At 63.4% G+C, this 25,683-nt stretch overlaps 1 protein-coding gene across 2 annotated transcripts in view; it reads right to left on the bottom strand.

Annotated features, from left to right (window-relative positions):
• Positions 1–2,920: 2,920 nt before the first annotated feature.
• ITPK1 (inositol-tetrakisphosphate 1-kinase) overlaps positions 2,921–25,683 on the bottom strand; it is a 135,161-nt gene continuing 112,398 nt past the window's right edge. For both annotated transcript variants that reach the window (XM_079768878.1, XM_079768879.1), the window contains exons 6-11: positions 19,405–19,503; positions 19,009–19,049; positions 16,015–16,180; positions 11,166–11,233; positions 7,469–7,631; positions 2,921–4,956 (exon numbers count right to left, since the gene is read on the bottom strand). In XM_079768878.1, coding sequence (XP_079625004.1) covers positions 4,607–4,956; positions 7,469–7,631; positions 11,166–11,233; positions 16,015–16,180; positions 19,009–19,049; positions 19,405–19,503 — 887 coding nt within the window. In that variant the 3' untranslated portion in view covers positions 2,921–4,606. The remainder of the gene's footprint in view (positions 4,957–7,468; positions 7,632–11,165; positions 11,234–16,014; positions 16,181–19,008; positions 19,050–19,404; positions 19,504–25,683) is intronic.

Genomic DNA, 25,683 nt, shown 5'->3' with positions numbered 1-25,683 from the left:
TGGGCCCGGCAGCCCTGAGCTCGCAGGTGGACGGACAAGCCCTGACCTCACGGAGCCGCTGCCCCGAGAGGTGGGGTTTGGCGGCAGACGGGAGTTGGAGTCCCCGGCCCAGCGAGGGCGCTCCGGCGAGCGTTCCGGCTCTCTCGGAGCCTTGGTTTCCTCGTCCACCGAGCGGGGTTAGCAGATCCTGGCGGGGATTCGAGAGGCCCAGGCAGACGGGTCAGGAAACCAGGGTGACGCCAACACGAGGCACTGGAGGGGCGGGCAGTCTGGGCCTCGCGTGGAGCGGGCGAGGGTTTCACTAGTCAGCCAGGTATCGGACACCCACTCCCCAGACTAGGTGGCAAACGAGGGAACTCGTCCCTGAAGTAACCCCTCCCAGACGGGCCACCTGCGGGCCATAACCCCAATCCCACGGGCAAACGCGCCACAGAGCCGGGGACCAAGGTGCTCTGGGCTGGCACAGAAGCCGTGCTTTTGTATGTGGTGGACCTGTCCATGGAAGCGTCATGTGCACAGATGTGCAGTCGGTCAAAGCCAGCTTGGGGCTCTGGGAAACGCTGCTTGGGAACAGGGCTGAGGCACGTGGCATTTGTCACAAAGCACAGGTGTCAGCACCAAAGCCAGGGCTGCCAGCCTGGTGAGACCCTGCCTGCTGCACAAGCCTTTCCAGAGAGAAGCTGCGGGGGTCTGCCCTCCCCCCACCCCCCATGGCCCTGGGAATAGGGGCCCGGGCCCCCCCCCCCCCAGCCCTGGGAGAAGGGGTCTGCCCTCCCCCGCCCCACGGCCCTGGGAGAAGGGGCCTGGGCCCCCCCCCAAAGCCCTGGGAGAAGGGGTCTGCCCTCTCCCCCCAGCCCTGGGAGAAGGGGTCCACCCTCTCCCCCCCGCAACAGCCCTGGGAGAAGGGGTCCGCCCTCCCCCCCAACAGCCCTGGGAGAAGGGGTCTGCCCTCTCCCCCCCCCAGCCCTGGGAGAAGGGGTCCGCCCTCCCCCCCCAACAGCCCTGGGAGAAGGGGTCTGCCCTCTCCCGCCCCCAGCCCTGGGAGAAGGGGTCCGCCCCACACACACACAGCCCTGGGAGAAGGGGTCCGCCCCCCCCACAGCCCTGGGAGAAGGGGTCCGCCCTCCCCCCCCACAGCCCTGGGAGAAGGGGTCCGCCCTCCCCCCCCCCAGCCCTGGGAGAAGGGGTCCGCCCTCCCCCCCCCCAGCCCTGGGAGAAGGGGTCCGCCCTCCCCCCCCCCAGCCCTGGGAGAAGGGGTCTGCCCTCCCCCAACAGCCCTGGGAGAAGGGGTCCGCCCTCCCCCCCCCAGCCCTGGGAGAAGGGGTCTGTCCTCCCCCCCCCCCAGCCCTGGGAGAAGGGGTCCGCCCTCCCCCCCCCAGCCCTGGGAGAAGGGGTCCGCCCTCCCCCCCCCCCAGCCCTGGGAGAAGGGGTCCGCCCTCCCCCCACAGCCCTGGGAGAAAGGGTCCGCCCTCCCCCCCCAGCCCTGGGAGAAGGGGTCCGCCCTCCCCCCCCAGCCCTGGGAGAAGGGGTCCGCCCTCCCCCCCCAGCCCTGGGAGAAAGGGTCCGCGTCCCCCGCCACCACCCCCACCCCCACCCCGGCCCTGGGAGAAGGGCTCCGGCTGCCAGGTCAGGGCCAACTCTGGAAGGAAAGGGAGATGAGACCACTCTGGAAAAGGCCCTTCGTGGTCAGGACGAGGGCCCAGGAGGTAGTGTCAGTCAGTTCCCTCTGAACAGTCTGTTTAGGGGCGTCCCTACATCTGAAGGCCACATCCCCTCGGGCTCGGGTTGGGCAGATGTAAGTGGGATAAGAGCATGGCCAGGCTGCCGGAGGAGGCACTTCTCTGCCTCGGGGTGAGCCATGGTGGGGAGCCAGCTCCCAGCTCAAGGTCTCTGCAGCTCAGGGCCCTTGCGCCGTGACCTGTGACCCGAGAAGGGAGCGGGCTGCCAGGACCTCACCGGGTGAAGGCCCCGTTTCTAGGGGACGGAGGAGAGAGCAGATGCCAAGCCCAGTGAAGCCACTCTATGGCACTCGTGGCAGCGGCCAGTGTGAGTGCCCAAGCTGAGGGCCCGCCTTCCAGGCGAGGACAGATAGCAGCCGCTTCCCCAGCTGGCTGAAGACCACAGCCTCCTGCCGGCCCTTCAGCCCCCCCAAAGCCCAGGCTCCGGAGCGGAGGACAGCTCTCCCAAGGTTCCCTCCGTGAAGGCAGGGACGCCAGCTGGGCCTGCCTTCTGCAGCTGACGCCGCTGGCTCCGGGCTCAGCCCCACCCACAGGCGCTGCCAGCCCGTCACCTGCTGCTGCCGTCGGCGAGGACCCCCCTCTCGGAGACTCCTCTGGGTTCCTGGGGGGACAGACACCGGTGCCTGCCTCCGATGGGGCACATCATTACATAATCAACATCCCCAAGGACTGGCCCAGGGCACAGGCCTCCCACGTGACCCTCTGACCCACCCCAAGGCCTCAGCCCCATGCGGTGGAGGCCAGTGACAAGGAGGCCCAAGGGGAAAGCTGCTCTATGACGGTGTCAGTGTGCACCCCGCTGACATGGGGGGTGCTCATCACTCCCCAGCCCCTCCCCTCCACTGTGCTCCCTGACATGGCCCCCAAAACCCTTCCAGAGACGGCTGCCGCTGGCCGCACGGTGGTCCTCAGCCCCGGGGAGAGGACTGCACATGCGTGGGTGCAGCTGGGCCCCTCCCCACCCCCTGGCCGCCCCCTCGGTTTCCACTCCCGGAAAAAGCAATGACCGTGCTCGCCACCCGCAGGAGGCGAGTGGAAAACGCCGAGTCACCAGAAAGCAGTGACTTGACACCTGGGGCCTGGGTGCTAACAGGCGTGACACTGAGGGTGACATCCATCACACAGGCACCGAGATGGCCAGGGTCACACCGCAGGCCCCACCTGCTCTGGAGGCAAAGTGGGATTAGAATTTTATTCAAAAAGTAAAGCCGTTTTATTAAGACTCGGGGATGACAAACTTTTAGCAACATCGTGTACACACATGCACAGTGCAGTTTGATTTCAGTAGTTTATTCTGGAGACAAAGCAGTGCAAGAGGCGGCCACGCATCCCGCTCCCCAGGGCTCGGGCAGCCAGGAAGTGACGCACAGACGTTGTAATTGGGGTTCCACACTCAGTCGTGTAAACGCGGTTAGTCAGCAGGCCCGTGTCCAGGACAGCGGGCAGTTCTGAAGGCAGCCACCCCCACCCCAGGCCGAGGGGGGCAGCCCCTGCTCCCCGCTGAGCCAGGCGCCCAGCTCAGCAGCCTCCGGCCATCCTCCCGGCCTTGCAGGCCAGCCAGGCCTTTCCCTCCTTCTCAAAGTCAGCTGGTACCTAAGACCAAGCATGCTCGGCGGGTCCTGGCATCTCTCCGAGCTCACGGTCCTGGGACAGACACCACCTCCTCTGAGGAGGGGCTGCCAGCGTGGGCCTTGGGATGCGACAACCAGCGGGCGGCCTGTGTGCCGCCCCAGGGCTGGGTGGCTAGCTGGGGAGGGTACTGTTTTCTCGCCTCTGACTGCTCCCTACCCACCTCCTCCCCGCTGGCTGGCTCAGTGCTTGGGGCTGCAGTGAGTACAGGAGGGGATGGGCCTGCGGGGTAGGGGTGGGGCGGGCGGCTCCTCCTGCCTGGGAGGGGGACCCCACATTGCCTCGAGGCCAAGGGGAGGTCCGTCCAGGTCCACTTCTCGGGAAAGCAGGTGCATCGCAGGACCTGGGGCGTCAAGCCCGCCCTTTAGAGCTCTGGTCTCCACGGAGGCCTGGCGACTCAGAATGATTTGCCCAAAGTCATGGCACAAATCCTTGGCACAGGCTGGGTCAGCCTGGGGGACCCAACCAGGCAGTCTGCTCCAGGGTCCGACGAGCAGCGCTTGGTGAAGGAAGAGGCCCCTGAGGGCTGTGGGCAGGTGGTGAGGGGCGGAGGGGCTCCAGGGAACTGGACGTGAGGGAGGCAGCGCATCCAGGGCCTGGCCTCCCCGGGGAAGCTTCCTTCCCCTTCCCTCCGGGAGAAGGAAGCAAGCGGCCACAGCCCAGACCCAGCATGGAGCCCCCCAGAAGCGGCAGCTGCGGCCTCTTGCCTCTGGGGCTCATGCTTCTGGGAAGGGCAGCTGCACAGCTTGTGGGGTTTTGGGCCCGCTCCTCTCAAAGCTGGGAGGAGGCCGGCCTGGGGGTGGGGCTTGGAGGGGAGTGAAGGGGAACCGTCCATCCGCTCCGTTCAGCGCCCGCAGCCTAAGCAGGGGTGGCCCCCTGCAGGCCCCAGCCTGGTCCGCAGCAGCCATTGAGACCAAGACACGGAAGTGCACACACACTCGCACACACACAGCAATCGCACATGTGCACACACCCCTCCACTCAGACCTAGTGTTGAAGCACATGCGTGTGAACTGGGTGAAGATCTGCACAGCAGGAGTCAGGCAGGGTCCTCTTCCGGGAGCTGGACCACCAGGCTCTTCCACCCCCGCCCCTCACTTAGTGACACCAGAAAACAAGGTAAAAATGGGGGAAATCAGACCGCTGGGAATTCTGAGGAGGATGTCAGTCACCACTGGGGCTGCTGGTCCAGTGGCTGCTCGTGGCCCACGCCGCCCTCTGGGTCCCGCGCTCCGTGGCTACTGGGAGGAGGCCTTGGTGGCCAGGGAGGCCACGCAGTGCTGCTGGAAGCTGGGCGACACGGCGGCGGTGCAGCCCAGTCTCTGGTGCGGCAGCTTGGCGGTGCTGCCGGCGCCCACGCCACCCGCGTCATCCTCCGTGGTCCAGGGCGGGTCCTGGCCCATCATGCTGCTGCAGCAGCCGGGGCTGGCGCTGCACGTCCGCTCGCCCGTCAGGCTGTCCGCCTGCTCCGCCAGGAGCCTGCTGTGCCTCAGCGGGGCCGTGTCCCCGGCGGCTGCGCTCTGGCCCTGCAGGATCGTGGCGATGTGGTTCAGGAGGTCTGTGAAGAACTCGCTCACGCCCTCGTAGCCTGGGGTGGGAGAGACGGACAGCACCAGGCTTAGCCAGCTGGCGCCGGAGGCGGCTGCGGCCCGAGGGGAGAGAAGGCTCAGAGGATAAGGCTGCTGGAAGTGACACAGCCGGACTCAAAGCTGAGTGCGCGTGGCTCCAAAGGGCTGGTCCCTGAATGTGCTGCCCCCGCGTGTGAGAAGCCGAGGACAAACACTCCCCACGCTGTCCCTCTCGGGCACAGCTTCACAGGCTCCTTAATCAGGTGGCCTGGCCGAGGCCCACTCCTCCTCACGTTCTGAACCATTAACCCCCCTTCCCGCCGCGTGGCCGGCCTCAGCCTCCTCCCGCGTGAGCTGAGAACTCGGGAAGATTCCTGTGGGCACGACCGAGGGGGCTGGAAGGTGGGCGATGCCTGATCCATAGCAGCTGCTCCCAAAACTGAGTCCTCATCCCCCAAATACCTGCGGGGTACTGCATGTGCCCATGCCCCGAGCATCACAGCCGGGGGGCAGACGGAGCACCCCCGTGAGGCCACACACGGGCTCCAGCTTCCCTAACGGAGTGCGGCCCAGGGTCCTGATCAGAAACTGCTGGGCCTGCACTGCCCACCGCAGAAGCGAATGCACATGTCAGCACAGGAGTCCTTGGGAGCCGCGCAGAATGAGAATCTAGGGCGAGGATTTTGCTGACTCCCTGAAAACTACTTCAAAAGACATGCCACCTGGGGTGGGTGCCCCCACCTTCCTAAGCCAATTTGGCAGGACAAGAACCAGGCAAAGGGCTGCAAGAACGAGGGTGAGGACATGAAGTGTGCCCCTGAAGGCCAGTGTGCCCGCTTCAGAGGGGCGGGCACTGCCCACACCTGCCCCACGCACTGCGCCCACCACCACGGTTCGAACACGGTTCAGGAAGGCAGGGTGCATGGACCTCACACCAAGGCCTGCCCCGTGCTGAAGGGCGGGCAGCCTCATCTGCTCACTCGTGTTGGTGCCCACAGTGAGAGTCACAATGGGTGAAGTAGCTGCACACACAGTGCTTCCATGCACACACGTGCCCTCGCCTCATCGTCACAGCTCGCCGCCCCACGTCACAGATGAAGAGGAGTCAAGTAATTGGCCCCAGAGGCACGAAGAGCTGCCCAGACGGACATGGGACTGGTCATGAGGGTGGAGGTGGTGATGGCGGCCACGGCTCACAGAGCACCGGCCTCCGAGTGACAGCCAGGATCTGAAGCAGGCCCTTGGGCCCACCTGTGCCGTGAATCCCGTGTGGTGCTGGGCACCCCGCCCCAGGGCTGGGGCTTCTTTCAGCCTGGGCTGGGGGAGAAGGGCAGGCGGCCCCAGGCCCCTGGGGAGCCACCAGCAGGCGTGCCCAGGCTTCTAGGGGAGAGACACAGCGTGGGACGGGCTGGAGCCACGTCAGGATGCACCAGGGGACAAGCCGTTCCCTCAGCAACTGCTCTGCTGCCCTGGTGAGGCCTGGAGGCCCCGGGCGGGGTGTGTACTTGCTGGTGGGGGACGGAGGCCTGAGGGTGGACAGGAGGCCGTGCAGGCCGCTCTGGGCCCACAGCTCTCCAACTGAGAGGTGAACCAGCCGGGGGCACCAGCTCAGGCCAGGCTCCTCCGTCTCTGCGAGGTGGGAACACCCCGCGGTGCAGAGGGAGCACCGAGACTGCCCCGCTGGGTGGCTGTCCCATCGGACTGCAGGCAGAGCCAGGATGGAGCAGCCGGCGCGAGAGGCAGGACGCCTGTGGTCAGGAGCGCAGGCCCATCCCGGCTCTGCCACTGGGTAGCGGTGACTTTGGACAAGCCATCCAGCCCTCAGCCTCCCCATCACCACCGGTCAGCCGAGCAAAGCTCCCAGGGCTGCCTGGCGTGGCGGGTGCTGATGCCACCCACTGCTACAACTTCCTGGAGCCCAGCACGCAGCCCTCACCCATGGCCTGATGCCCTGTGTGCCCTCCCTGTGCATGAGGGCTTCCTTGCACCCTGAAAACGCCCCCCAAACAGTGGTGGTGTCTCCCACTGAGCCCCTCGCGGAGGCGAGACCACGAGGGCCCAGCGTGTGCTCCCCCGCTCGGGGCTCCAGCAGACAGCAGGGAGCACGTGCAGCCACAGGGAGCACAGCGGCTCCGGGAAGGGTAAGGAGCACAGCCCTGCCCCAACTAGGCATGATCTGGGACAGCTTCTCTCTGGGCGGCTCAGTGCCCTGCGGAGACCTGTGGGGGTTCCCTCCAGCGTCCTTTCAGCTCTCCGTCTCCACGGGACCCAGGGTTCGGCTAAGGCTTGGCCAATAGCAGCTAATGCTGAAGGTGAGGGTCAGGGTCAGGAGAGGAGGCGAGAGAACACGTGTTTGCGGGCCCATCATGCACCTGGCTGGATGTCCGGACCCGACCTTCACTCTCCCCACAACCTGCAGCCCCATTGGCAGGGGGACTGAGGCCCAGCGGGGCTGCATTTACCCCAGGCTCCGCCAACAGAGGATGGAGCCTGCCCCGTCACCTGCCCGGGGACCCAGCCCCTGCCGCTCACCTGGGAAGGCATTGATGTCGATGACAGCGTGCTGCCCTGTCTGGTTGTTGATGATGATGTCGATCCCGAAGAGAGACACGCCCAGTGCTTGCCGCAGGGCCCGGGACAGCTCTCGGATGACCTCGTCACTCGGCCGCTCGAACACACCCTCGATCTTGTCCAGCTGCCAACACACCACACACACACACACACACACACACACACACACACACACGAGTCAGGCCATAAGTGGGGAGGCGCGAAGCCACACCACAGAGACCCTCAGACAAGGGGGTAGGACAGACCAGCACCGGGACTGGCCATTTCCTAAGTCCTTTAAAAAAATGCTTTTATTGATTTTAGAGAGAGAAGAAGGGAGAAAGATAGATAGAAACACTGACAAGAGAGAAACATCGATTGGCTGCCTTCTGCACGCCCTCCACCCACCGGGGATCAAGCCCATAACCCGGGCCTGTGCCCTGACTGAGAATCAGACGTGGCCTCTCTGTGCCTCAGTGGCTCATCTGCGAAACAGGACCAATGAGGCTCCCACCCCGACTGCTGGAGCAACCCTGAGGAACTATGTGGCAGGGACAGACATGCCTGCGGGGAGGGGGACAGCGCCGTGTCACCTCACGTCAGTCAGAGCAGGGCTCCCGGGAGGTGCCCTACTTGCTGGAGTCCCAGGGCTGTGGGCTCAGGGGCCAAAGGGGCACTGACCCATCAGAAATAAAAGTGAAGCTGGGTCAAAAGTTAAACAAGGAATTACCTATGACCCAGCAATTCCACTCCTAGGTGTGTACCCCAAAGAGCGAAAAGTGGGTATCTGCATGCTGATGCTCACAGCGGCATGATTCACAAGAGCCAAAGGTAGAAACAACCGAAATGTCCATCAACGGATGGTAAACAGACTGTCACCCACACACGGCGTGTTCCTCAGCCACCCATGCTACAGCGCGGCGGATGGGAAGCAGCAGGCCGAGTGAGAAAGCCAGCACAGGGCACATACTGCACGGCTCCCTTAACCTGGAGGGTCCAGGAGGGGTGGATCCGCAGAGACAAACAGCAGATGAGTGGTTGCCAGGGCTGGGGCTCGGGGGGTGGGGGTGTGGGGTGCCAGGGAGGGACTGCAATGGGGCGGGGCTTCCTTTGCAGGTGATGAAAACATTTGGAACTAGAAAGAGGGGGTGACTGCGCACCACGGTAAACGTACTCCCAAGTCACTGACTGTTCACTTTAAAAAAAGTGAGGCTGGGTCCGGAGGGCTGCGGGCAGCCCTGGGCACCAAGGACAAAGGGCCGCTGTCCCAGCACAGGAAGCTGCGTGGTGGGCGGGAACTTCTGACCCGTGCGAGCAGGGACCCCTCAGTGGGCAGGGGCCCTCAGTGGGCAGGGACCCCTCACGTGGGCAGTGTCTGTGCTCCTAGGTGAGCCCCCCCCCCGCCCCCCGCCTCTGCACGAAAGGCAGCCACCCCCCATACCCAGACCTCTCTCTTGGCATCTTATGGGGAACACACTTCCCAAGGAGCTGTGATGGCACTCACCACTGCGCCCCGCCCGCCTCCTGGCCACTCGGCCCCGCGGCAGCTTGCCCCTGGTCCTGCCTGCTGTGTGCTGAGCCTCAGGGACCCTCTGGGCCTTGTTTTCTACCCGGTCAGCGGGGTAGCACAGACACCTCGCTGTGGAACAGTGGTGAGGATCCAAAGCTAATGTTCAAGGCTCACAGCGCAGGCCTGGCAGCGACGGCCCTGGCTGCTGCATTAGCACGCAGCCTCGTGACCCGCTGTTTACACAGCCTCTCTCAGCGGTCAGGAATCTCAGACACCCTCCCGGAGCCCTCCAGTATCTGAACCCAAAGAGCCGCCTAGACGAGATCAAGGCATGGCAGTCCTGCCCGTGGCACAAACAGAATGGAGACGATGATGCTCTGGACATGAGGCAGTGATGGAGGAGGGAGGGAGCCGTGTGCGTGTGGACCGCCATCACAGCTGCACTGCCTGGCACTTCCTAGGAGTGCCTGAATCCCACCACCACCTGCGGGGCAGGAGGGAGAAACTGAGGCTCAGAGAGGCACAGTGACTCTCCTGGGGCCTCACAGCTGGGATGTTGTGGAGCCTGGTCTGACCCCAGGCAGCCTAGTCAGTGTCCGCACTCTTAACCGATACCCTATCCTGGTGTTTGGGGTCTGCACGCTGGGTGTGGGAGCTGGGGCATCAGCTGTGGATGGAGCGGGCTTCAAGGCCAGGCAGGGCTCCCTGCAGGAGACAGTGAAGGGGATGGAGGCCCCGGGTGGGCAGGAGGAGGGTGGGGCATGTCTGGGGTGCAGCTCTCGGTCCCGGCCAGCCTGCAGGTGTGAGGAGACTCGTGTCCTAAATGGAAAGAGGACAGCTGACTGCATTTCCCTTCAGTCCCAGGAGTTCCTGAACAGCAGCCATGAGCTGGGCGGGGAGGAGACAACGCAGACCCTACGGGGACAGAGGCGGCCCCAGAAGTGCCCCTGGGCGGACTCTCCATCTCCCCCTTCACAGACCGAGACAGGTGAGTGGGAGACGGGATTGTCCAAGGTCACTTGGGTGGGTCACTCTGCGTGGGGCCCTCTGGCATCAGCTACAGCCGCAGCGGCCAATGTCCCGCGCGGTGCAAGGGACAGGCAGGGACAGTGACTGCGGAAGCCTGTGGAATGCCGGCTTCCCTCTGCCAGCCCGAGCAATCCTGACAGCTTCGCGGGAACTGGGCTCGCCTAACGTGTCTGAGCTGAGGAGACCAGACGCCCCCACCCTCTTTAAACCCTTTCTTGTGCAGTTTATTTCCATCTCCTAATGCACACAGCCAGGCCCAGGAGGCACTGGGCATTCCCGGCTGTTCCCGGAGCTTCCCTGACTGAGAAACGCCCTCACCATTCTGAAGAGCGCTGGGTTCCCTCCAGGCCCTGTCCACACCTGTGGGCGGCCCACCCTCAGCACACAGCTGGCTCCTCAAGGGAACCGGAAACCAGAGATGGACAGGTGGCCGGCCGGGAGGAGGTGGCAGGGTGGAACAGAAGGGAGTGGGGTCCAGGCAGGGCCTTTCTGGAGCTCGTTGGTGAGGCCAGAGGACAGGGAAGGGGACACGGGCAAATCCTCCCCAAACAGGAGGACGGCCGGTCGGGGAGCAGGAGACCCAGCAGAGGGTGCTTCATGGCCCCCAGGGAGTAACAAGTCCCCGACTCCTGGAGACCAGCTCCGGGATGAGACTGCCTGGGATCAAGGCCCTGCCCGTCCTGCCCCGGGGGCTGCTCCAGGCCTGGCTGCGATGCCCCAGGGCATCCAGGAGGGAGCCTGACACAGCAACACTGACCAGCAGCCCTGAGCTCACCACCACCGAGAAGCAGCCAGCACCCACAGAAGTGACAGCGGGCTCTTAACACGCCCGGGATACACGCAGACAAGGAAAGAGAAAGGAGATGGCGTTGCCTCTCGCCCCTTCTTTTAAATCAGTAAAAGCAGGGTATCAAGCTCCTCCTGACGGGGGAAGAGCTGGAAAAGCCCCCCTGGCCTGACCTGGTGGTGAGCGGGCCTGGGCACGCAGGTCGTCAGCACGAAGGTCTCTGGAGCCCCTCGTCCCGGGCAGCCGGGAAGGCCCCTCTGACCCTGCCCACGGGCGAGCTCGACCCTGGGCCCCGCACCCAGGAGCACACCCGCCCCAGGCTCCCACCAGCCACCGGAGCGGCAGGGACATACCTCCGTCAGGACCGATGACGACTCCGGCTTGGACACGTTGTGGCTGTTGAAGAAGATGGACTTGCGGTCTGAAAAAGCGAACACACGGAGAAGCCAGTTAGCAGCTCAAAGCGGGGATGGCGACGCCACCGCCTAACACCAGGGGGCAGCACCGCCCCAGCCACGAGTGACGGTGGCCGCATCAGCTTTCAGGCTCGGTGTCCAGCAGCAGCCACCTGACGCCCCAGTGAGCTGGGCACCCCCACCCCAAGGAGACACTACACCACGGATGGACAGATGCCCGCTCAGGGCTCCTGTTTCAAATTTCCTTCGCATAGAAAAATGACTGGCTGAATGAGCCCCACAGGGTAAGGTCTGGTTCTCTCCAGCACCTGAAGGTTTGCCCCATCCCCACACCGTGTCCTGTGGACACCGCATCAGGAATCCGGGTGTGTGGCTCCGTGGGCAGGAAAAGACACACACCCGCCTATCAAAGGCCGGGATGAAGCGGCCGGGAATGCCACTTCGCCCAGCCTCCCCGGCCCTCCCGGTGTCTGTCCTTGGCCTCCTTTCCCGGGAGCACCAGAGACACAGTGAGGCTGCACTTGGCACGGGATGCTGACAACACAAAGGGTCCTGCTGTTTCCCCACTACTTAGGGGAAGTAGGAAATCAGACGGGGGCGTCTGTAGGTAACTCCCAAGAAGGCACAGAGTCACCTGCCTGGCTCTGGAAGCTGGCATGGCCCCTTGAAATGCCCTCCACCTCCTTCCGCCCCGTTCCCCGACCCATGCCCACCTCCACTGCACCTCATGTCCCTCAATCCCACGGGGCACCTAGACAGGCAGGCCGATCCCAAGAATAATGGGAGCGACGAGGCCGGTTTGTGTGTTCACCCCTGGGAGAGGAAACGAAGGTCGTCGGCCAGGCAGAAACGTGTTCTCGAGCACTTGGAAGAGTGGGCACCGAACGTAAGCATCGCAAACCACGAGCCTGGAGCCAGGTCCTGGAAAAGGCTGCCTATCACCCCCATGAGGCCCCATGCGGCCCCTGAACCAGGACAGGAAGGCTGAGCACCATCGTGTGCCAGGGCCCAGTCCGAGGGGCACCTGCTCTGGCTGCCAACAGCCCCCACCAGGGACTACGGCGATGCCACGATCATGCACGAGGAAGTGACGTGGGCGGAGGCCAAGCAGGCAGGCGCTGAGATGTACCTGGCGTCCTTCCTGCCAGCGAGGCACACAGGCCCCCTGCCGCCCAGGAGTGCCCGACAGTCCTCCCGCCGCTCCAACCAGAGCCGGTCCAGACCGGGGGCATGAGAGACGGTCCTGGGGAGGAGCCTGGGGAAAATAAACACCCGGCAGGACTCGTGCCAAGCAGCTCACCGACCTCTACTCCTAAGCACCGACAGCCAAGGGTGAGCCGTGGGGACAGAGCACCCCCGGGCCAGAGGCTGGAGCAGGGCTCGAGCTGCTGGGACGGGCACTCGGAACTTCAGCAGGCATGCCCACCTTCTCACCCTGCACCCAGCCTGGCCCAGCCCCACGGAGCTCGTTTGCTTAAAGAAAAGATACCCATTCCTCTAAAATGGCCCTGGCCAGGCCCTGGCACTCTGATGGCAGGAACACCCTGGATGTGGGGCCATCCACTCTCTGCTCCCGGACTGTCCTGGTGAAGGGCCGTCACCACCTCCCTGCAGGGGAGGGAGGCAATGAGAGGAATATCGGTGTTTTTGCCCCCAATTTATAGATGAGAACAGCAGGTTCAAAATAAGGAGAGTAAATGACAAGATTAGCCCCCAAATATCCTGTAACCAGTGGTGCAGCCATGAGCCACGGCCACTTTCTTCAGCCCCTTGTCTCCCTCTGGGGGAGGGGGTGGGGACGTCACAGAGCCGTGGATGGCGACCCAGGTCTGGTTCAGGTTCCCATACACTGGTCACCTCTGCAGGGGGACCTGCCCTGACCGCCCTGTCCAAGTGGCGCCCTTCACCCAGTGGTGTCCTGGGACCCACTTATCTGGTGCCTCAATTAATCCTTTTATTCTTTCTTCCCTCGTGTGCAGGAAAACCCAAGTCCGGGAAGGCAAGACGTGTGGCTGACTGCTGGATCCCTCAGAGGCTCTAGGTGAGGGACCAGCAAACCACAGGCTGCAGGCCACGCCTGGCCTGCCACCTGCATCTGTAAATAAAGTTTTATTGGAACACAGCGTGCCCATTCAGTTACATAGTGCCTGCAGTGCGGTCACGCTACAGTGGCAGCGTGAGATAACCATGATAGAGCTGGAAATATTTACTATCTGGCCTTCTGCAGAAAAACGCCCGCTGACCCTCTCAATGGGAAGTGGTACCATTCTTGTCTGTCTCCCCAAGCGAAAAAGGCCCCGGATGGAAGGCATAGTCAAGGCGCTGTGTCCGCAGAGGAAGCGCCCTCTGACCCTGGCAGGGGGTGGAGACAGGGAGCGGTCTCCCCAAGACTGGGACCCACAGGCAGAGAACAGAAGAGCTCCTGGTGGCTGGTACAGGCCAACGCCTCCCGCATAAGAACCTGACTTCAGTTTAAGTCTACGCAACTTGCCAGATGCCACTGGCTGTGGGACACACCGACTTCAGAGACATTAAAACGGAAACACCGAAGTGCACCGGAGAAGCCAAAGAGCACAGCTGTGGAGGGCAGGACAGCGTCCCCTCCGCCCCTGTCCTGGAAAAGCCTGCTCAAGTCGCCCCTAGCTCCCCACGCCACAGAGGAGGCCGGGGGGCCACCACACTGGGCAATGGGAACCAGAAGGGGGTGGGGTTGGAAAGAGCTAGAGCCCCAAGGCGCCTGTCAATCGGTCCAGCTTCAAGGGCCGCTGTCAGGTTGAGAACACGCGTGCAAAAAGAACAAAGCCCACGCCAGCTCCCTGGGCGGTGCCGAAGACAGCGACAGGGACTCGGCCCTGGGGTAGGTGGTGGGAAGACCCAATAGCATTTCTCCACCGGCTCGGTGTGTTATTTGCTCATTCACTCGGCCCCGGCCCGCATTTTATGGCAAACTAGCAACCTGGAAATGGCCACGTGGAGCCCACGCCCTGGACACGGGCCAGCGCTTTGCAACCAGCAGGGAAAGGGGGGACTTTCTGCGTGGAAAGGAAGGAAACTATGGTGAGTTTAAGAGATGGGGTGATTTTAAGAAAAAAGAAAGGAGACAACATAAGGTATGGCTATTCTTAATCTAATACATTTCCAAAGATTTAAAGCACATATTTTTTTGAAATGGGGATCTAAAAAAAAAAAAAAATCAGCCCCTTTTGACCCACAATTGATAAGAATGCCTCTTGCACCCAGTCGGCATGGCTCAGCGGTTGAGCATCGACCTATGAACCAGGAAATCATGGTTCCAGGTCAGGGCACATGCCCAGGTTGTGGGCTCGATCCCTAGTGTGGGGTGTGCAGGAGGCAGCTGATCAATGATTCTCTCTCATCATTGATGTTTCTCTCTCTCTCTCTCTTCCTCTCTAAAATCAATAAAAATATGTTTTATATATATGTGTGTGTGTGTGTGTGTGTGTGTGTGTATATATATATGTATACACACACACACACACACACACACACACATATACATAATGCCGCTTGCAGGTGTACAGTCACACACAAAAGGACCCCTGCAGACATCTGTCCTCCACCCCCACGTCATCCAATCCCAGTGGGTGGGGGCTGGGACCAGGGTGAGGACGGGGATGCCCTGAACCCTGACAAGGGCCTCACGTCCTGGAGCCCAGCCTGGCTGGGAGGCCGCCTGCACTCGGGAGGACATTTCCAAAGTGTCTGCTCTGGGTGTGTAAAGGGGACGACGGCTGAGAGGACGACAAGAATGGCTGCACTTCACTCAGGAGAGCGGCCTGAGCGCCGGGGAGGACTGACAGGCAGCCCCAGCGAGGTCTCAGGAGGCCCGTCTGTCCGGGCAGATGGTAGCGCAGCTGGACATCCCCGCCAGTGGCGGGTTTCCCGTGCGGAGCCGAGTGCACAGAGCGCTTGGGCAAACCACGCCGGCAACCAACGTCCTCCGGAAAGCCACTCTCCACAGATGCTGCCACCATTCCAACAGGTTCTGGAACGTGCCTGGGGGATGCCTTCAGCCACTAGGACACTCATGGGAGCAGCCCCAACACAAGCAAATGCTTACCCTAGTGCCAGTCTGCGAAACGGCCACGGTCCCAGGCGGCAGGGGAGCAGCGGAGGCAAAGCTGGGCTTGTGGAGCCACCAGCCTCCCTGAGGGCTCCTCAGCTGCCCCCACGGACGGCAGCGGCCTGCAGACGCCATTGCCGTGTCCCCCGAAGGACACGTAGGACCGTCCCCCACTGATCCACAACAGCCACTGACTCGGTCCTCACCCGCGGGGCACAGTGAGGTGTCGTGCCCACCGCCTGCCCGAGGCCCGCAGCTGGGAGCCCGTGGCCCTGCGCGCTGACCTCTGACGGGGCACACGTTCGCCTCCCCAGTAACTTGGGTGTTTCCCCAGTTGGAAAAGGAGACGGGATAGGTAGTCAGTGGTCGGGCCCTCAAAACAGGAGGGGCCCCTCCCTCCTTCCCTTCCCTGAAGGGCCCGTCATCCGTTCCAGCATGTTCCTCCGGCGTCTCATGGCAGAGGGTCCCCAGCAAGCAACCTTGTGGGGGGCTTTTTGGAGTTTACAGTGGTTCGAATGGATGGGATGGGGTGTTCACTTCTTTTCCAAGATCTCTTCATTACGGCACACAATTTGTTCAACCTCCAGATATCGCTTCCCTTCCACAGACCACACAGGTGTCAGGGGTTAGTGCTCAACCGATGCTGTGTCCAAGCCGGGCCCTGAGCTCGGGGCAAGCTGAGAAGGCGTTAGGCTTGGTTACCTGACATGCCCGCGGAGAAGTTCTTGAGCGAGGGCCTCTGGACCACCGTGTAGGACTCGCCGACCACAAACACCTTGTACAGGACGGCGTTGTGGTTGATGAAGTTCTGGACCACGCAGGGCGGCTGGACGGCGCTCAGGCCCTCCTGGTTGAACACGATGGCCATCTGGGGAGACAGGCCCAGGGGCGTCAGCACACCACCCTCCCGCCTCAGGTGCACGTGCACCCCGCCCCTGCCACCGGCCCTGCCTACGGCCTGGGGACTCCGCAGGACTCTCAAGCCGGGTGAGTGGAGCGGGACTGGAGGAACACTGGGATCAATCCACTCCCGTGGGGTTTGGAAATCCCGCACACCGGGCTCGCCATGCGGGGCTGAGCGGGCTACACTGCGAACCCCCCTGTTCACGCTGCAGTCCAGGGAACGGGACCCCCGGCTATGTGCTACTCATGGCTTCCTGGGAGGACCCTCCACACAGCCCGGGGCACGGCCCAGGACACGGCCCGGGACGGAGAGGCAGAAACCGAAAGACTGTGGAACAGGAGTTGGGAGGCTGGGTCAAGGCCTGTGACGACGAGGGCTGCCTCTCACTGAGCACCGCGACAGGCCCCGTCCTGACCACGTGAGACGCCTGCGTTCACCGTGCGCCTCGGAGCTGGGCCCCTTACAGATGAGGAACCGCGGCCTTGAGCAGCTCAGGGGCTTGCTGGAATGTGACTGGGTCTGCCCGGCACGCAGCCTTGTCCTCTTACACACAGACGGGCACATGCTGCTCCCAGTCCCGACGGGAGGGTCTGCGAGGGGACTGGGGGAGGGAGGGCAGAGACCGCCAGAGAAACTGCCCTGCTCTGGCGGCCGCAGCTGACCCCTCAGCCCGCAGGCCCCAGAGGGGCCACCGATGCCGGAGGCTGCTGGGAGGGATAACAGCTGGACAGCTGCTGCCCCCACGCCACAGAGCCACCGATGTGCCTGGCCCAGCCGGATGGGGAAGGAGTAGAGACCCAGGTCCCGTGGGAGACAAAAGGCCCCGCGGTGACCGTCTCCTTAGCCTTCTGAGGCGAGAAGAGACGGTAAGAGGCCAGACGTGGGTTTGAGTCCCAGCGCCACGCTGCACAAGCACGCAGGGACTTGCCCAATCTGAGCCCCATTTCCTCACCTGTCTGGTAGCATCACCCCCAGGGGCAGGTTTGGGGGTAGGGGGAGCTTTGAGCGTTGGCTCAGTGGTTTAAAAACGAGTGAGGGATAGTCCAAACTGTGGCACAAACAGTGTGCTCGCCTCAGCTTAAAAACAACACAAAACCGAACAGTTCTGTGAGCACCAGCCAGGCGCAGAGTGCCCTCAGAGGTTGAGCTGACACAGTCAGGGGGTCCTCGCTGCACTCACACCCCAGGCACCCGATGAGGGGAGGAGCCTGCCCCACCGCCCCCAGGCTCCTGCTGTGGAGGGCACCCACTGGAGGGGGCCCCTCTGATGCTAAAGCCTCCCAGAAGCAGGCGGCCCGCAGCCCACACCAGCCCCTGGTGTCTCCTCCTCCGGGGAAGGGCGGGAGAGGAGCCCTCCCTGAAATAGCACACTGTGGGGTGGGCGGGGGCGGGGCTGCTGGGCTGAGGGGTGACACAGCCTCCCCAGAAGGCACTGCGTGTGCCTGAGGGTCTGTCTGAACCTCTGCCCCTCTGCGAGGACCAGCAGGTGTGTCAAACACGCCCTGTGCCGGGCCCATGCAGCGACGCCCTTATCCTCCACAGCCACCACCCGTTACTAGTGTGGGCCCGGCACTCAGACAGGCTGGCCCATCTGCCAAGCCACACAGCGCGGCCGCACACGGGGCCGGGGCCGGGGCCGGGGCCGGGCCAGCCTGGGTCTGTGCGAATGGCAGAGCCCCCTCCGCGCAGCTGGCTGTGCAGACGGGGCTGCTCCCGTCACCTATGACTGGTCCTCCTTCCATCCTGACGGCCCCGGCCCGCAGAGAGAGAGGACCACTGGGTGGTGGCAAGGGCCAGGTGGGAGCTGGCAGGCAGTGCTGGTGCCTGGCACAGAGCACACGGGCACGGAGCCCCGACCGGCCCACGAGGGCTCCCACCGTAGGAGGCAGCTGGCCTTTGCAGCAGGCCATCACTGCCTGCCCCCACGTTCTTCCCACGGCAGAGGTGCCCCTTGGCCTTGCAGCCCCCACCGCAGCATGTACCGCAGATGCCGACAAGGCGTGTTTACAGACAGGGCCCCATAAATACCCGCCAGGGATCAGGGCACAGCATAAATCTTCCACAGGGAGCACTGCGGTGGGACTGCCAGGGTCAGGCTCTCCCAAAGGGCCTGCTCTGTGGCTTGAACGTCTACCGCCCCTGAGGGTGTACAGTGCCGGGGGCGTGGAGGGCCAAAGGCCACGTCCCAGGTGTGGCTCCCAAGGGTAGTGAGGGCAGCAAAGACCCCACGGAGCCCCTGCCGGCTGTCTGCTCCTCCTGCCCCAAAGGGCCTCCTCACTTGCCTCCCACCACCCCTCACTGCTGTCTGACCAGCGACTGTCGCCCACTCTGGGTCAGCTCCCATCCTCAGCATCCTCCCCAGGCACCGAGGTGGGGTTGGGAATGACTGCTGGGTGAACAAGGAACGGATGAGAGGGAGCAGTACGGTGCCCTCCCCTCCTCCCCTGCCCTTTCTAAACTAGCAGGACGGCCAATCCTTGTCGGCAGTGAGGGGATCTTTTCTGTCTGCAGCCCGAGGAGGGGCCCAGCCCGGTGCCTGGCACAGAGCAGGCACCAGGAAGTGGTGACACCGATGGGCCAAAGCCAAGGACAGGTCAGGTGGGTGTGAGAGCTGCTGCAGGGGCTCAAGCGGTGTCTTGCACAGCCATCCGGGCCTTGGGGACAAGGACAGGCACGCGGGGAGGCTGCAGACAGACCACAGAGCCACCAGAGCAGGCCGGGGAGGAGCAGGGGTGGATGGAGCGGACTCAGCGGGGCCCAGAGACTGTCAGGTGGTCAAACTTTCCACTCACCTCGTGGGAGTTGGTGCCGTGAGCCACTCTGGTTTTGCAAACTGTGGGTGGAGGGTGGGGAGAGAGAAGCAGAGGAGTCAGCAAGGTCATCCATCCATCCATCTGCAAAGCCCAGCCTGGCAGCTACGGGGGAAACTCAAAACTCCCGCAGCCCCCGGGGAAGGGCGGGTGGGACAGGGGCCACACGCTGACTCAACAGTGGCCAGCACTGCACTCGGGGGATCTGGACCGATGCTGCCCGAGGACCCATTTCCCCAGTGCGTGCGGGAGCGGGACCCCAGGCCATGCCCCCCCTGGCAGCCAAGGCCTTTACTCCCCCCCTGCCCCCTCCACACACACACAGTGCAAAGCCAGGGGGCCCCGCCCGCCCTCCCAGCGGAGCCGGGTGGTACACACTGAATGGGAAGGTCAGGCCGTTCTTCTCCAGGAGCCGCATGGTGTCGTCCCCGCACAGGCTCGTGAGCTCCATGAAGGGCGGCGAGCAGATCCTGTCATCTGCGGGCAGAGGAAAGGCCGTCAGCACCTCCAGGGACAGATGCACCTCCCTGGGGCTACCTCCATACCCCGCTCCCCTGATCTGATGCCCCAAACTCCGCAGTCATGTGTGAACACACACACACACACTCACACAGAACAGCATACTTTTAAGTTACACCTCCTGATAACATTTCTGTAATTATAAAGCCAACATATAACTGTACAACCTGAAGACCAAAGGAGAGTAAAAACCACTCCTTCCTCCCACCTCCTCAGCCTTAATCTGGGCGCAAGGACGTTAACACTCATACAGCTTTCCAACAGGACGCTGTCGCGCAACCCGGATGTTCACCCCACACACCAGAACGCTTTCGGGCTCACTAGAGACTTTCCCCGCCACACGCGGTATCAGCTTAACAATGACCGCAGGATCGAGGCTGCGCACTGAGCTCTTAGCGCATGTCTCCCGCTGTAAGCCGTGCATCACTGAAGTCTGCAAAATAACCCGAGGAGGAAACCGGGGCCGGGAGGTTAAAGGGCGTGCCCGCGGCTGCACAGCCTTCCTTCTGTGGCGAGGCCAGCCCTGCCCTCTCACCACCTAACCAAAGGTGGACACCAAAACAGCTCCCGACCCATCCAGTCAGCCTCGCCTGTTCGTCTTGCTTCCTCACTCCCCTCAAGCACCCCCACTCTCCTCTCCAGCCCCCACCCAGCCCTGCCCCCTTCCCAGACCTTCCTTCTCACCTGGGACACCTGGGCTCGCCTTGGGGGAAGCCAGTCCTGAGCTCGGGCAGAGGCTGAAAGGAACCCATGACCCTCGGCCTGCCTCCTCCCGACTCCGGACCGCAGACTGATGTTTGCTGCTGGAGCCGCTTTCTGGCTACTTGCATCAAAATCATCCTGACGTGTCCGTGAAATCACAACTAGAAACGACTACTGCTCCTGTTTTGGCCTCAACAACCGTTCGCAACAAAAGAATGTGCTGGGACTCAACTAACCCTTAGGAGCTAGAGATACAGTGATGAACACAGGTGCCCGCCCGCGTGCAGCTCACAGATGATGCACATCCTGATTTACTGACAGGTCAAACGGACAGCAAGATGGCACTGGCAAGAAACACAAAGCGCGAAACGGGGTGGGGGTGTGGGCCAGTGCGTCGCTGAGCAGACACAGAGGGTGAGGGTGAACAGTCCTGTGTGGGGACAGGCACATCCCCGGGGTGTGGGGCTGAGCGGACAGAGGGTGAGGGTGAACAGTCCTGCGTGGGGGCAGGCACATCCCCGGGGTGTGGGGCTGAGCGGACAGAGGGTGAGGGTGAACAGGCCTGTGTGGGGGCAGGCACATCCCCGGGGTGTGGGGCTGAGCGGACACAGAGGGTGAGGGTGAACAGGCCTGTGTGGGGACAGGCACATCCCCGGGGTGTGGGGCTGAGCGGACAGAGGGTGAGGGTGAACAGGCCTGTGTGGGGGCAGGCACATCCCCGGGGTGTGGGGCTGAGCGGACACAGAGGGTGAGGGTGAACAGGCCTGTGTGGGGACAGGCACATCCCCGGGGTGTGGGGCTGAGCGGACACAGAGGGTGAGGGTGAACAGGCCTGCGTGGGGGCAGGCACATCCCCGGGGTGTGGGGCTGAGCGGACAGAGGGTGAGGGTGAACAGTCCTGCGTGGGGACAGGCACATCCCCGGGGTGTGGGGCTGAGCGGACAGAGGGTGAGGGTGAACAGGCCTGTGTGGGGGCAGGCACATCCCCGGGGTGTGGGGCTGAGCGGACACAGAGGGTGAGGGTGAACAGGCCTGCGTGGGGGCAGGCACATCCCCGGGGTGTGGGGCTGAGCGGACACAGAGGGTGAGGGTGAACAGGCCTGTGTGGGGGCAGGCACATCCCCGGGGTGTGGGGCTGAGCGGACAGAGGGTGAGGGTGAACAGGCCTGTGTGGGGGCAGGCACATCCCCGGGGTGTGGGGCTGAGCAGACACAGAGGGTGAGGGTGAACAGGCCTGCGTGGGGACAGGCACATCCCCGGGGTGTGGGGCTGAGCGGACAGAGGGTGAGGGTGAACAGTCCTGCGTGGGGACAGGCACATCCCCGGGGTGTGGGGCTGAGCGGACAGAGGGTGAGGGTGAACAGGCCTGTGTGGGGACAGGCACATCCCCGGGGTGTGGGGCTGAGCGGACACAGAGGGTGAGGGTGAACAGTCCTGTGTGGGGGCAGGCACATCCCCGGGGTGTGGGGCTGAGCGGACAGAGGGTGAGGGAACGGCCTGCGTGGGGACAGGCACATCCCCGGGGTGTGGGGCTGAGCGGACAGAGGGTGAGGGTGAACAGGCCTGTGTGGGGACAGGCACATCCCCGGGGTGTGGGGCTGAGCGGACACAGAGGGTGAGGGTGAACAGGCCTGTGTGGGGGCAGGCACATCCCCGGGGTGTGGGGCTGAGCGGACAGAGGGTGAGGGAACGGCCTGCGTGGGGGCAGGCGCATCCCCCGCAGAGGGACAGCCCACACAAAGGCCCGCTGACGGACATGCTGCTGTCTGATGCACAGCCTGGACCAGCCCGCGATGAGGACGGTCACGCAGTCAGATTGGGGACCGAGGGCGCCTGGCTGAGTGGGAGGCGGTGAAGGAACCAGTGAAGCCAGCACCTTGGGGGCAGGAGACACGCCAGCCCGGCCCACGTGACGAACTGTGGCGGCTCAACCCTGGGAAACTCACCGCCGCCAGCAGCTCCTGGCCCAAATAGAGGCAGAAGAGACGGCGGCACTGGGAGCCCGGAGCTATTTCTGGTTTCCCGAAAAAGGCTGCTGGTGCTTATTTATCTGCCGTCTGTATTTCTGGATGGGAGCGGGAAAGAGGCTTTTTTTGGTGAGATGGTGGGCTGTGTTCTGTTCAGAGCTGAAACTTCAGCCCCTGGGAAACTGAAACACGTCCATCTTCCCTCTCCACCACCAGAGAGGGCGAAGCTGGAGGCCCTGGAGATGGGCAAGTTCCAACCGCGTCCATGAGCCCAGAGGGGAAGAGGACAGTTCAAGGTCACACACAAGCTGCTGGCAGGCCCAGGGAGAGGACCAGGAGTCCCGAGTCACACACCACAGCCCTGTGCACGCTGTCAGTGGCCACACTCACCTGCCTGCTATGGGACTAGCAAGAAGCCACAGTCGAGGACAAGCAGGTGGATGCCGAGGACAGAAGGGTGGGGGAGGGCAGATGGCGCTGGAACGTGTAGCTCTGAAGCCCGACTCTGAACCTGGGCTCACTCCTCATGAGCTGTGAGCTTCGGAAATGACTGAACTCTGCGGGGCTTCGCTCTCCCGTCTGTAACCAGGAGCCATGCCTCCCTAGTACCTAACAGGCACCCAGCAGGGCGGGCACTATTTCTGGTATCACGCTGGGTAAGGCCAGCTGGAGTCACCCACAGGAGATGCTGGGTCGTGACCACCGGTCCGTGTTCAGCATCCCGGGGTGTGTCGCTGCCAACCTCACCCTCACTGGCCTTCTCCGTGCCCAGCACGGTGCCAGGCCTACGCCCCTCACAGGCTCTGCCTGTGGCTGTGAAGGGAGCCTCCGTGGGGCACCCGACCCACATGCCTGACCTAGCCTGCCGCACGCCCTCATGCCCGTCTGCCATCCCTCCCGCTCCCCTGAGGCCTGCCCCGCCCAGGGTATTCCGTTGGAAAATGGCACGGCAGTCGCCCCCATCCCCTCCGCCTGGCCTCACTTCTCCAAAGAACGTTCCCCGGCACAAGCGTCCCGTGTCTGCTCTGCCAGGACTGCGGCTGAACGTTCCTTTTTCATTGCTCGTACTGGACGCTGCCATCACCGCTTTCCCATGACTCTGCATATCCTGTCACCCGACTGGCGACATGTCCTCTGCTCAGACATTCACATTTGTGCCAATTTTCTCCCCCCACAGACAGGACTCCGATGCGCATCTCTCAGGCACAAGGCCCTGTGCTGGGGATAAATCATTTCCACAGACCAGGCTCCCAGGGGTGGGTTTGGGAGTCCGTGGGAGTCGACGTTTCTATGGTTCTTGCCACACAGTGTCGTGTTGTTTCCCAAAAGGACCGAGTGCTTAGCTGGTGCACCAGCAATGAAGGGCCTTGACCACGGGTCCCCAGCCTGTTCCCACCTGCAGCAATGAGGGCCATAGCTGTGTGAGGGAGGATGGCGGCGACACGAATGACCCCATCCGGCAAGAAGGTCACTCTGCCAGCGGGCCCCCCAGCAGAGTGAGCCGAGGCAGGAAGACACCGAGGCTGCCCGGGGGGGGGGGGGGGGGGGGGCTGGGGGCCAGGCACATGCGTGACACCGTGAGCTAAGGCCCTGCACTTGGGCTCAGGACCACCATGCAATTAATTCCAGCAGCTTCCAGGCCACCCGGGTGGCTGTGCAGGTCTTGGGCTCCTGACGAGTAGAACAGGGGTCCTAATAGGCCAGCCCTGTCCACCTGCTGGAGCTGAGTGAGAATCAGGGATGAGGAGGAAGTGACGCAGAGTCTGCAAAATGCCGGTGAAGAAGCCAGCCCCGCCCTGGGGTGTGGGCACGGGCCTGGTGCTGCCATCCGCTCACGCTCTCCTCGCAAGGGGAGGGGAGGCTCCGGGTCCAGGTGCCACCACAAGCCAGGCAGAGGCAAGGGGCCCTTTGCCACCCCCAGCTCCCAGCAAGGGGAGAACAGAGACAAGGGCCGGGCAGAGCATGTGGCTCAGATTTCTAGCCAGCAGACGGACTCCCAACCCCAGGAGAGCTGGGATGGGGTGGCAGCAGCCCCAGCCTGGCACTAGGGTGTGCGGCTCAGAGGGCAGACTTCTGACTGCGTCCAGGGAGGGCTCCGCGGGAGGAGGCGACATCCCAGAGAGCCTTGCTGGAGGGGCAAGTTTCAACCCATTCAAACCCTCCGCCTGCGCCAGAGCTGCCGCACACGTGGCGCCCTCCTTCCAGGCAGAGTGTAGGCTCGTGAAGCAGGGACCACGTTCACGGTGAATCCCCAACAGATGGGTGGATGAGCTAAGACCAGGGCTCCCACCTCCTGGCCCCGGGCACCCAGACGCTGCCTCTCAGAGCTGGGCGGGGGCTGGCTTTCCTGGGCTACTCCCTGTTCCCCAGGCCCATGTTGTACGGCAGGAAACAGCCTCTGCAGGAGGGCGAGGAGGCCCATTGTGTCACTGAGTGGGGCCGGGGCAGCAGGACTCAGGTTCTCTCCATCTCAGAGGTGGGGAAGTCAAGTGCCCTGACTCGCAGGCCTGAGCCTGTGCACATGCTGGTCGCTCAGGGCCTGAGGACCCCGCCTGTGGTCAGGGGGCCTCCTCTGAGCACCCCCTGCCCGCACATCCAGGAGGCCCCTCCCGCTGGGCTTGCCCAGGCCTACGCCCCTCACCTCAGTGACTAATAATGGGCCCCCTCGCACAGACTGGGCCCCAGGAGGTCCTGCAGGGACTTGGGCTGCCGAGGTGTGAATCGCAGCTCCACCTCCTAGCAGCTGCGTGACCCTGGCCACAGCACTTCCCCTGCCTCCGTGGACAACAGTAGCTACTTCATGGGGTTGCCCCCTCCCACATCTGGAAAATGCACTTTTAAATTATGAAGCAGTTCCTAAATACAGCTCCACCCGGGGTCTGGGCAGCTCCGGGGCAGGGGCAGGGGCAGGGGCAGGACAGGCGCTGTGGCCCAGCACTGGGGCTTCTCCCAGCCGCCACCAAACGTTCCTCCGTTTAAGCAAACAATTCCCCAGCCCCCCATCACAGCAACCACAACCCTCAGCCCCACCAGCTTCTCCCCCACAAACCACCAGATTCCTGGCGTCGTGCCCCCCCCCCCCCCCCCCCCCACACACACACACACCAAACCCAAGTGGCACACGGCTGCTGGATCCTGGGCCCTCTTTCTAAAGCGCCCGCCTCTGTAATGAGGCTCTGGAACTGTCGCTGGCCGCTGAGTGACAGCTTTCCCAGACCTCTGCCACCTGACCCTGCTCACCTTCCTGCTACGGGCTGCACTATAGTCCCCCAAATTCGCATGCTGAAGCCCCGAACCCAGTCCCTCACACTGTGACTGTATTTGGAGGCGGGGCCTTTTAAAGTGGCGATTAAGTTAACATGAGGCTTCAGGGCAGACCCTAATCCAATCTGACTGGGATCCTTATGAGAGGAGATTAGGACACACACACACACAGAGGGCGAAGGTGAGAAGGCACAGGGAGGGGACA

This window comes from Cnephaeus nilssonii (genome assembly GCF_951640355.1).
Source record: "Cnephaeus nilssonii genome assembly, chromosome: 4".
NCBI classification, from domain to species: Eukaryota; Metazoa; Chordata; class Mammalia; order Chiroptera; family Vespertilionidae; genus Cnephaeus; species Cnephaeus nilssonii.
This window is presented reverse-complemented; position numbering and strand designations above follow the sequence as displayed.